The 11,597-nt window shown below is 41.7% G+C and overlaps 1 protein-coding gene across 1 annotated transcript in view; it reads left to right on the top strand.

Annotated features, from left to right (window-relative positions):
- Positions 1–7,851: 7,851 nt before the first annotated feature.
- Positions 7,852–11,597, top strand: part of tmem235b (transmembrane protein 235b) — a 42,473-nt gene continuing 38,727 nt past the window's right edge. Inside the window, exon 1 of the mRNA XM_041216842.1 lies at positions 7,852–8,071. Coding sequence (XP_041072776.1) covers positions 7,852–8,071 — 220 coding nt within the window. The remainder of the gene's footprint in view (positions 8,072–11,597) is intronic.

The following is an 11,597-nucleotide window of genomic DNA, read 5'->3' as shown; positions in this document are numbered from 1 at the left end:
GGGTTGAAATATAAGCTGGTTTAAGGTGGGGGTGGGGGGGTGTTTGGGGGGGGAGAGAAGTGGAGGGGGTGGTGTGGTTGTAGGCAAAAGCAGTGATAGAAGCAGATCATCAAAAGATGTCACAGACGGCAGGACAAAGAACACATAGGTGTCGAACTTTAAGGCACTTTACAGCCTTCTGGACTGAATATTGAATTCAACAACTTTAGGTCTTGAGCTCCCTCCTCCATTGCAATACCCCCCCCCACCCCTCTCTGTTTCTTCCCCCTTCCTTTTTTTTTAATGAATTATATAGATTTTTCTTTTTCCCTCCTACTTCCATTATTTTTAAATCTTTTATGCTCCCCCCACCCCCACTAGAGCTATACCTTGAGTGCCCTACCATCCATTCTTAATTAGCACATTCGTTTAGATAATATCACCAACTTCGACACCTATGTGTTCTTTTGTTCTGCCGTCTGTGACATCTTTTGATGATTTGCTTCTATCACTGCTTTTGCCTACAACCACACCACCCCCCTCCACTTCTCTGCCCCCACCCAAATCCCCCCCACCACCACCACCACTTTAAACCAGCTTATATTTCAACCCTTCCTTGGATTCACCTAGTTCTGTCGAAGGGTCATGAGGACTCAAAACGTCAACTCTTTTCTTCTCCGCCGATGCTGCCAGACCTGCTGAGTTTTTCCAGGTAATTCTGTTTTTGTTTTGACCAGTATTAGAATCTCCTTGGGTGAGATCCAGAAAAGCTGCATAATTGGCAGAAATTCTATAAAATAGATGGCCACTGTTATGAGAGATCAGGTGAGCTTGCTGTGAAAATGACTAGAGTGAGATACTACAGCAAAGAAATAAGTTGCTTTCTTACTTTAAAAAAAAAACAAGTGAGGCAACAAGATCACATTAACTGGGGCCTCCTGCTACTATTTTCCTGCTGTTATTCTTTTCAAACACTTATCAGTTCCCTTTTTAATTACATCGTCTCCACCTCAAAGTCCACTTAATGATGAACTATCCAGATGCTTAGCTTCCACCTTCAGCACTAATAACTGCACAACAAAGAAGGGTGCTGATATTGTGATAACTACTATGCCCAAAAGCCACAAATCTTAAAGAAATAGTCATACTATAACAAATTATAATACTATTTTACAGATGATTGGGTAAATTTCAGCTATGCAAAAATCATTAAAGCATTGCATAATATGTGCGTTCATCTAAGGTATCTGTGGAGCAAACTGATTGACTAGTGTCAAAACTGAGTTTTGAAGTCAGTTTGAATCAAGGAGTTATTCAATTACAATCTGAAAATAATAGAATTGACTGATGGAGTAATTCACCCCATCATCAATGGCCAATTAAGTTGAGGAAGGAGAGGCATAAGCTTATATGGGCAGTTCATGATGGCTAACAGAATCTCTGGAAGGCACCTGAGTACACAATACATTGCTGGGCTGGATCGCACTACTTGCTCCTGTATTTTACAGGTCAAGGGCTGAACCTGGTTTGTTTGCTTCTATTGAGATAAGTTGGTACAAGGCACAGGTATAGTGACAGGGAGATAGTTAACCATTAGCAGTCTAATCTACTCAATCTGTTAAATCAGCTCAAATTGAACATCCTGTTTAGTAAGACATGACCATTCGTCGCTGCTATTTTTGAAGCCTAATGAGCTGATGTAAATGGTCAGAGTGTACAACTTAATCACAACTTCCATTAAAATTATAATGGACTTTTGACTGCAAATTGCATGGTTATAAATAGCGTACAGTCAGCAAAGTTGAAAAGAACCACCACCTTTTCACTTTGGCAAGATATTGTTTGATGAGCAAAAATTGTTCAAAAATTCAAAGTGAAAGATGCTAGATACTGAGAGGCTGTTTGCCCTAGGAGTAGTCTCTAGAACTGAGTCATAGTCTCAGGATAAAGGACTGGCCATATAGGACTGATATGAGGAGAGGAGGAACTTTTACATTCCGGGTTATGAATCTTTGGGATTCTCTCCTCCAGAAGGGTGTGAATACAAAGTTGAAAAGTATATTCAAATCTGAAATAGATGGATTTTTGGGCACCATGGGAATTGAGGGATATGAAGCTGGGAAAGTGGATTTGATATAGAAGTTCAGCCATGATCATATTGGATGATGGAATGGCTCAGTGGACTGTATGGCCAAATGGGTTTTTTAAAAATTCATTCATGGAAAATGGGTGTCGCTGGCTGGGCCAGCATTTATTGCCAATCCCTAATTTTCCTTGAGAAGGTGGTGGTGAGCTGCCTTCTAGAACCGCTGCAGTCCATGTAGTGTAGGTACATCACAGTGCTATTAGGGAGAGAGTTCCAAGATTTTGACCCAGCGACAGTGAAGGAACTGCGATATATCCCCAAGTCAGGTTTTATGGTATTCAAGCTGGGAATTCAAATACCTTTGTAAAACAGTCTCAGGTAAGTTAAAGTTTCCTCTACTTTTTTTTCTACAATTTCTTCCAGCATTTCTTATTGCAGGATTCCTGTACCGTGTAAGATTGACCACATGAATCCATTCATTCCCAGGATTTGGGCAAAGCCAGTGATTATTCTCAATCCCTAATTGCCTGAGAAGGTGGTGGTGAGCCATCTTGAATACAACTGAGGGGCTTGCTAGTCCATATAATGGGGCAGTTAAGAGTCAATCACATTGCTCTGGGTTTGGAGTTGTACATGGTTTAGACCAGGTGAGGATGACAGATTTTCTTCCCTGAAGGACATTAATGAACCAGATGGGTCATGGTTAACCATTGCATATGTTAGTTTTTTATTCCATATTTATTCATTGTATTTTAATTCTCCAGCTGCTGTGATGGGATTTGAACTCTTGTCTCCAGAACATTAAGTCCAGGCCTCTGGGTCACTGGACCAGTAACATTACCACTATGCTTATTGTAGCTCTTAAATTGCTACAATTGGGCTCAATAACTTGGGCTAGACAGGTGAAAAAAAATCAGTCAGTGACTTAGCAGAAGATGGATAATTAGATGGCAGATGAGGACATGATTTGGCTAAACTGATATATTCTGTGAATAGCCATCTGGATTTGTATGGAAAACGCTAACTTGAATTAGTTTGTGCTTCAGCTTGTACTCGTGTTTTTGTGATAATGCCTTGAGGAAGGGTGAAATATCTTTTGAAAGTAAGAGTTGGCTGTACATAACTGCATTGGTGACAGATGCCCTCCCAAGAAATTAGATGTTTGTTATACTTTATATTTCTTTTTAGCAGAAGTTACAGGGCTTGGTTTCATGAAATTGAATGCAATACGTTATGACAATCAAGATCAAGCTACAGCAATAATTATTTTGTGTAAATTGGTGCAAGATGGTTTGGCTTCTAAACCCTTGAATAACCTTTTAATCCCCGCTTGGTATTGCCGCTCTGGCTTTTCCAATACCTAAAATCTTTTGAGTTGTAAAGCAATGTTTGTGCCATGAGGCAGCCACTTCTCTAGAGACTTGATTTCTTTTTGAGCCTGAAGATGGTTGTAAGGGAATGTGATCATCTATATCTTAGACAAAAATGATCACCAGTATATTAAATACAAGTATGGCACTAGATATATGTGCAGGATAGAAAATAACAAACAGACAAACAGCAGTTATATCCCAATTGTACAAGCAAATATGTAAGTTAATGGAATTAAAATTTGCCATTTTTTGAAAAGTTTCAGGCTTAACAAAAATGGAAACTTTTGATTGATTATAAATGAGGTATCTTCATTACTGGGCAGAAGTAATAATAGGAATTTTCCACCTTAAGCAGGTGATGATGGACTCAACTTGGATGCCAGTGGTCTTATTGGCTGCAGGTTTAAAGATATCAAGGCTCATCCTGACCTACAGAACTGGCCTTTCACTTGTATGGAATGATGGCTCTCTTAAGTTTGAGGTTGAATACAAATCTGAAAAAGTTATTTTTACCCAGAATTTTCTTCCCTTATTATAGTAAGATGAAAGAGATTGCTGACGTTTACCATGGAAAGATAGTTATAATTGCACCTAACCCTGCTTATTTTGATGACTCAATGGCAAGCCACCAAGAATGTTCGTACTATTTCTAGCCTCTGTGTTGTATAACCAACGAACTTACAGGAACTACTTTTGCGTAAGCCTTATGATATGAGGAAAATGAGTCAAGACGTACTCGCTTTTGGCTTGGGTGGTGATAGTTTTTATGTTTTTATTTTGAGCACTGGATATTTTTGCAATAAAATCGATATCTGGTGGCACCCATCTTGATGGTTAGGATTTAGACAAACGTAGGCACCTTTTTAATTGCTGAATTGAAAGGAAGATTGAAAGTGACTGACACAGCTGTTGTTCTGTCCTCAACACTCATCCAAGCAGAGGTTGTGATATGAAGATATTGGTTCCTATATAGTCATTAGAAGGATGTCTTGTCTTACAGTGGGTGGCGTCCCTGTCTCCAAGCCAGACCCTCTGGGTTAAAGTCCATCTCCAGGATTTGATGACCCAAGAAAGATGTGTCCATAATGTGGCCAAATCCTTCCAAAGTACCCCAGTGCCAGACGGTAAGAGTGGGAGAGATTCCTGGTCAGCCTCTACCATCATTATCCATAGCTCCAGGCTACAATGTGCATGTAAAAGTGCATGTTCATGCAACAATTTGGACTCTTTGGCAGCCAGTATGGATCAGATTAGTGCCAACAGCACAGGGTTTGATCCCAGTTCTGGGTGGATTTGGGACCTGCTTCCTTGCCCGACCTGTGGTGGAGGTCATGGCACTGTGGGTTGGACTTACCTTTGGGTAGAGAACTGGAGAAGAAGAGTCATCACTGCACAAAATAAGGACATTTGGTCCATCAAATCCATGTTGGCTCTCTGCAGGGTATGGTTTGAAGAACCTAATGATCTTGCGATACATTTGATCCTGCAGGGTAATTCTTACCAGAGGCCAATCCTGACAAAATTCAAATCCATGACTGGTGGATCCATCATATTTCTAAGATCCAGAAATTGCTCCAAGATTTCTTTATTATTTATTCTTTCATGGGATGTGCTCATTACCAGCATTAGTTGCCCATCCCTTGAATTGAGTGGCTTCCTGGGCCAATTCAGACATTATTGTGGGTTTGGAGTCACATGTAAGCCAGACCAGGTTAGGACAGCAGATCTCCTTCTCTATGGACATTAGTGAACCAGATGTACTTTTACAACAATTGACAATACTTTCATAGTCGTCATTGCTGAGACAAGCCTTTTATTTCAGATTTTATTAATTGAGTATAAATGTCATCATTGGTGTGATTTGAACCCATGTCTCCTGAGCATTAGCCTGGGCCTTGGGATTACTGGTATAGTGACATCACTATGCTACCGTCTCTCTCCCCTGTCATCTCTAAAGATAGGAATCCATGATATGGTTGTTACATATGAGGCATCTACCTGAAAACAGGGCAGAGAACGTGCAGGATCTACTGCTGTTGCATTTTATACCATTATTGGGTATTGAGACTGCTGGCGGTGTTTTGACTGCTACAATCAAGTGTAACATCACCATTCAAGAAAACGCGGATCTTTACAGCCTAATCTGACAACCATCCTGCTGTGCTGATTAAGATGTGAATGGAAAAGCCATGACCAAGGATAACAACTTGCTGAGTAAGTTTGAGCTGGTTGTGGAGAAAAACATTAGGAATTGAAAAAAATCACCTTACAAATGTCAAACGCCACACCTTCATTTGAACAAGGAGCAGGAGTAGGCCATTCAGCCCCTCAAGCCCGTTCCACCACTTAATAAGATCACGGCTGACCTGATAGTAACCTGAAATCTGCACCCACTTACTGCTGATAACCTATCACCTCCTTGCTTACCAAGAATCTAACCATCTCTGCAGAGTCAAAGACTCTGCTTCCACCACCTCTGCAGGAACAGAGTTCCAAAGACTCATGACCCTCAGTGAAAAAATTTTGCCTCATCTGTTTTAAATAGGCGACCCCTTATTTTTAAACAGTGACCCCTAGTTATAGATCCCTCCACAAGAGGAAACATCCTCTCCACATCCACCCTGTCAAGACTCCTCAAGATCTTATATGTTTCAGTCAAGTTGCCTCTTACTCTTCTAAACTCCACTGGATACAAGCCTAGCTTGCCCAACCTGTCCTCATAAGACAACCCACCCATTGCAGGCATTAGTCTGGTAAAACTTCTCTGAACTGATTCCAATGCAGTTACATCCTTCCTTAGATAAGGAGACCAATACTGTACACAGTACTTCAAACGTGGTCTCACTTGTGCTCTGTACAACTGAAGCATAACCTCAGTACTTTTGTATTCAATTCCCCACGCAATAAATGATAACATTCTATTAGCTTTCCTAATTACTTGCATGCTAGCCTTTTGTGATTTCATGTGCTAGGACACCCAGATCCCTCTGCACCTCAAAGCTCTGCAATGTCTCACCATTTAGGTAATAAGCTTCTATTTTATTCTTCCTGCTAAAATGGACAATTTCACATTTTCCCACATCAAACTCCATCTGCCAGACATTTGCCCACTCACTTAACCTATCTATATCTCTTCACAACTTACTTTCCTACCTATCTTTGTATCATCAGCAAATTTGGCAACCATCCATTCAATCCCTTCATCCAAGTCATTTAAATAAATTGTTAATTGTTGAGGTCCTGGCACTGATTGCTGTAGTACTCCATTCGTTACATCTTGCCAACCTGAGAAAGATCCATTTCTGCCTACTCTCTGCTTCTTGTTAGCCAGCCAACCTTCTATCCATGCCAATACATTACCTCCTATACTATGAGCTTTTATTTTCCGCAATGACCTTTGATGTGGCATTTTATCAAATGCCTTCTGGAAATCTAAGTACAGTGCATCCACCAGTTCCCCTTTAACCATAGTACATGTTACTTCCTCAAAGAGCTCCAATAAGTTGGTTAAACACAATCTCCCTTTCAGGAAAGCTTTCTGTAATGAAGACGTTGAAGTTATGGTCCAAGAGGCTGAAAAATTCGAATGTAAAGGTAACCAGCAACCGAAGGAAGACTTCAAAATACTGGGAATCCTGTGTTTTTAACCTGGTGACCATAAAAGAGACAAAGCTGAAAGTTGGAGATACCGAAAATGCTTGAACCAATGTAAATACCGTGATTAGCAGGTTAGACAAGAACCAGAACACTTCAAAGAGTGATTGTGAGCAACAAGAGATTAAATCCGTAACCCTATTTTCAAACAATTGTATCGATGGCTGCAACAGCTTTTCTGGTGCTGTTCCCTGTTCACAAGCGCTACCAATAATTGAGGAGGTCTATTAAAGACTGGTATAAGAAATATATTCTAGTCGCGAGGAATATGCTATGTAAAACAAAAACAGAATTACCTGGAAAAACTCAGCAGGTCTGGCAGCATCGGCGGAGAAGAAAAGAGTTGACGTTTCGAGTCCTCATGACCCTTCGACAGAACTATGCTATGTAACCCGTTTGCAGCCAGCCGGTTAACCATCTGCCCGGAACCTGCTGTAAAACCAAAGAATGTGAGCTTTTTAATTGATTGCCAAAGCGTTAGAAATTGAACTTGATACGGTGCAACGATTACAATGCAAGAGACCAAATACCTGTAATTGAAACTCATATGACGGAGGGTGGGGAGGAGGGGATTTAACGTCCAACCGCAGACATACAATTTTCTACCGGTTATTTTCACCCTTTAAAGCGTTCGCCTCATCACTCATCTCATTGCATCTGTAACTGCGATCCGAGGAAAATTCACACGGATGAGGATAGTTGTGTGAGTGCAGTCCGCAGACAGGAAAATGCAGAAAGGGGAGGACTGAACACAACAAAATGTCCTCGCCTGACATCGTGAAGGCTATTTGGAATAAGATGACTGTTGGAGCAGTTTGTCTGACCGCTGGGTTCGCGGGACTCTTAAGTTTTGTCTTTCTGGCGGTAGCGATCGGCACGGATTATTGGTATATCATCGACGTGTCAAACTCCAGATATAACTATGGGGAGGATTGGGAAGATTTAAACTCCCATTCTGGCCTCTGGAGAATTTGTGAAGGTAGGGAATCTGTAGGGGACCGCGATTCCTCACCAAGTTATATTTCATAGAGATTGGAACTTTGTGAATGATAAATTACTGGACATTTTCTAAGGGTCTGTCCTGACTCCAATTAGCTGTAAAGATTAGTCTCATTGTGTTACTACAACCTTGCCCGATTTTGGACTTTTTTATGTAGTTTTTGTTTGTTTGTCAGTGTTGGTTCCCCCTTAACCCTCCTGATCAGTTGTCTCCTAGTCTTCCTCAGAACTGGAGTGGAACTTGCATGTATTCGTAATGGAATCATTGTCGATACAAAGATAGTAAGTAACCTCCAGAAATTAGCCTGGGTTTCGAAGATATACGCAACTGGTATTCCGGGGTGGTAACTGTCTTCCCCAATTCAAATATTGGAGTTCAAACCCTGTTCAACATTATTACCATCAAAGCGGCCTTTTTCACTGTCTGGCCACAACTCTACTTTTTTTTTTAACAAAACGAGAGCAAGTGCGGTCACATTGTAAAATATTTCCAAAAAGAAATCTAAATAAAATCCAAGGCGAAGACAGCACGGGGTTAACCTCCAACCCCCGCCATTTAGTGGAGATTGTGATGTGAATGGTAGGTCTGGATATTTACTCGAACAGAAACAATTGGGGAGCGGCTCTGCCGGGATCAACAAACCGCAAATAAACATCTTCAAGGCGCCGGTATATCGAACACCCGTGTGGTTGAGCTGGTTTGTATCCAACCTACACATTGCTGTAAGAATTGTGAGAGCGTTGACCTTTGCTCTATGCTGTGCCTTGAGGGTAGGAATTCTGCCGCAATAAAGTTCTAAACCTTTATCTCACAGCCGACATATTTGTCGCGGCTCGGAGGGGGAAAAATGCCACAAGTCCTCCAGCCACTTGGGGAGAAGCAATAAAACAACTCGAATATATTTGCTGATAAAGTTTTAGGTTATTCGGCGCTGCTAAATAGCAACGGAACTCCATTGAAACAGCAAGGGTTAGTTAGCGGAGCGTTTGTAACTGGCGGTTCCGTGTAGACCAAGATGACAAGCATTGCAGATCCATACAGCCTTCTGAGCTGGATTCCAGTTAATCCCTGCACGGCTCCATGTTACCATTGTGTTTATGGCTCTGATACGTCTGTAGTAAACTTAGAAAATAATAGAACTGGTTTTGGATTGATGTGTAATGAGCACAGCATCCCCCACCCTAAGCAACATTCTCAGATTGGAGATGGGTCTGGCTGGACCACATAACGCACCAACAGGTCCTGCTTTCATCCTGGGATGCAAAGATAATCCCTGGTTTCTTTTCTCTAAGGTAAGATATTTTCTTAAACTCCCCTTCCCTGTCTCCTCTAGTCTCATCTGATCAGCTGTCTCTGCCACTTCCCTTCACCCAATGGAGCAACTTTCTCAAAGATTCCCCAATGCCTCAGTCCTGAACTTGCATCTTTCTCTATTCTCTCTCTCTCCTCACACCCTTTCTAAATTCATTTTGTCCATAAGACCACTTTCTGCTCCCTCAACCCAATTCTGACTAAATTGCTAACCACTCAATTTTCCCTATTTGGTTGCATGTTAGCTAACACTTTCCTCATACTGTCCCCTCCTTCTTCAACTCTACTGCCATCACCTTTTTTTAAAAAAAAAACCTTGATCCCTCTGTTCTTGCAAACTGCCACCCATCTTCAATCTCTTTCCTCTCCAAAGTCCTTGAATGTGCTGTTGCCTCCCAAATCAGTGCTTATTTCTCCTGGAACTCCATGTTTGAATCTCCCTTACCCGGTTTCCACCTCTATCACGGTACTGCAACAACTTGTATGCACTCCAGCTCCGTAAGCAGAGCAATAATTTGCTTTGAAGACAGGCCAAATCTGCTCTGCCTTGCAGCTCAAGACTGTTTAATTACTTTGGAGGCTCCTTAAAGCCTAAATGATCCAGGGAAAATCACACCACCTGTAAGTGACATTTTCAGTCATGGTATTAAGAAAAAAGCCTTGGCATGGAAGTACTGAAGTAAATCCAAGATGTCAAAGTTCATCTTGGTTTCACAGAGTGGGGAATGGTTCCCGGAGCCATCAGTCCCTTAGAACAATTGCAGAGGTGATTGATGAAGACTCAGTCTATGTTCTTGTAGTCTCACTCTCTCTAACTGTGTTAGAGCAGAGGCACTTCTTAAACTTTTTACTTTCTAACTCTGCCTGTGATGCTCTTGGCTGTTAGCTGAATCCAGAATTCATCGAATTAGACGTATGACCTGATGTGCTTTATTTCAATGGAGATCACAGTGGTCAGTTTCTTAATGTGCTTCTAATCAATGCTGACTTGCTGGCATTGATGGTTACAAAAGTGTTTTTGGGAGTGTTGCCTTTGTTGAAAGGTGAATGTACAAAAATAATCTTATTGAGATGGTACCACACTCTTCTGTCTGTGCTCTCCCATGGATTTATCCTTGGCCCCCTCCTATTTCTCTTTCACATACTGCTCCTTGGCACCATCCTCTGAAGACGTGACTTCAGGTTCCACGCATACATTGATGATACTGAGTTTGGCATCACCACCGCCTCTATTGACATCTCTGTTGTGAGACTGGTTGTCCAACAGACAATGAAGTGCATCATGCCTGCATGCAGCAAGATCTGAACAATACCTAGGCTTGGTCTGAAATGTGGCAGTAAAATTCATGCCACATATGTTCATGGCAGTAATAATCTCCGACAAGAGAGAATCAAACCACTTTCCCTTGACATTCAATGGCATTACCAATATCAAATCCCCCACCATAAATATTCTTGAGGTCACCATTGATCAAGAGATCAGACACACAAATACTGTGAGTATAAGAGCAGTAAAGAAGCTGGATATTCTCTGGTTAGTGACGCACCTCCTGGCTCCTTAAAGCTATTCTACCATTTACAAGGCACAAGAGAGTGTGATGGAATACTCTCCAATCGCCTGGATGACAGCAGCTCTGACAATACTTATGAAGCTTAACACCATCTAGACAAAATGGTCTGCTTGATCAGCAACTATCCACTACCTTAAATATTCAACCCCGCCACCATCAGCATAGAGACCACAATTATACAATCTATAAAATGCACTGCAGCAACTTGCCAAGCCTCCTTCGATCGCATCTTGCAATTTTGCCACTTCTCCCATATAGAAGGCTGAGGGCAGCTGGCACATGGGAACACAACTACCTGCTAGTTTCCCTCCAAGCCACACACCATCCTGACTTGGAACTATATCGCTGTTCCTTCACTGTCGCTGGATCAAAGTCCAGGAACTCTGCACCTAACAGCACTGTGGGTGTACTTACTGGACTGCAGTGGTTCAAGAAGGCAGCTCATCACCACATTCTCGAGGGCAATTAGGGATGGGCAATAAATGCTGGCCTTGTCAGTGATGCCTACATCTTTTGAATGAATAAAAACAATCTAATCATAGCAAGTAAACATTAGTCACCTGCCACGAACTCCACTCCCTTACCACAAGTTCCATTCTCCTCCCTGGCCATTGCTTTAAACT

The sequence above is a fragment of the Carcharodon carcharias genome, chromosome 22 (genome assembly GCF_017639515.1).
Source record: "Carcharodon carcharias isolate sCarCar2 chromosome 22, sCarCar2.pri, whole genome shotgun sequence".
NCBI classification, from domain to species: domain Eukaryota; kingdom Metazoa; phylum Chordata; class Chondrichthyes; order Lamniformes; family Lamnidae; genus Carcharodon; species Carcharodon carcharias.
The sequence above is the reverse complement of the archived record's forward strand: the minus strand, read 5'-3'. Positions and strand labels throughout refer to the sequence as shown.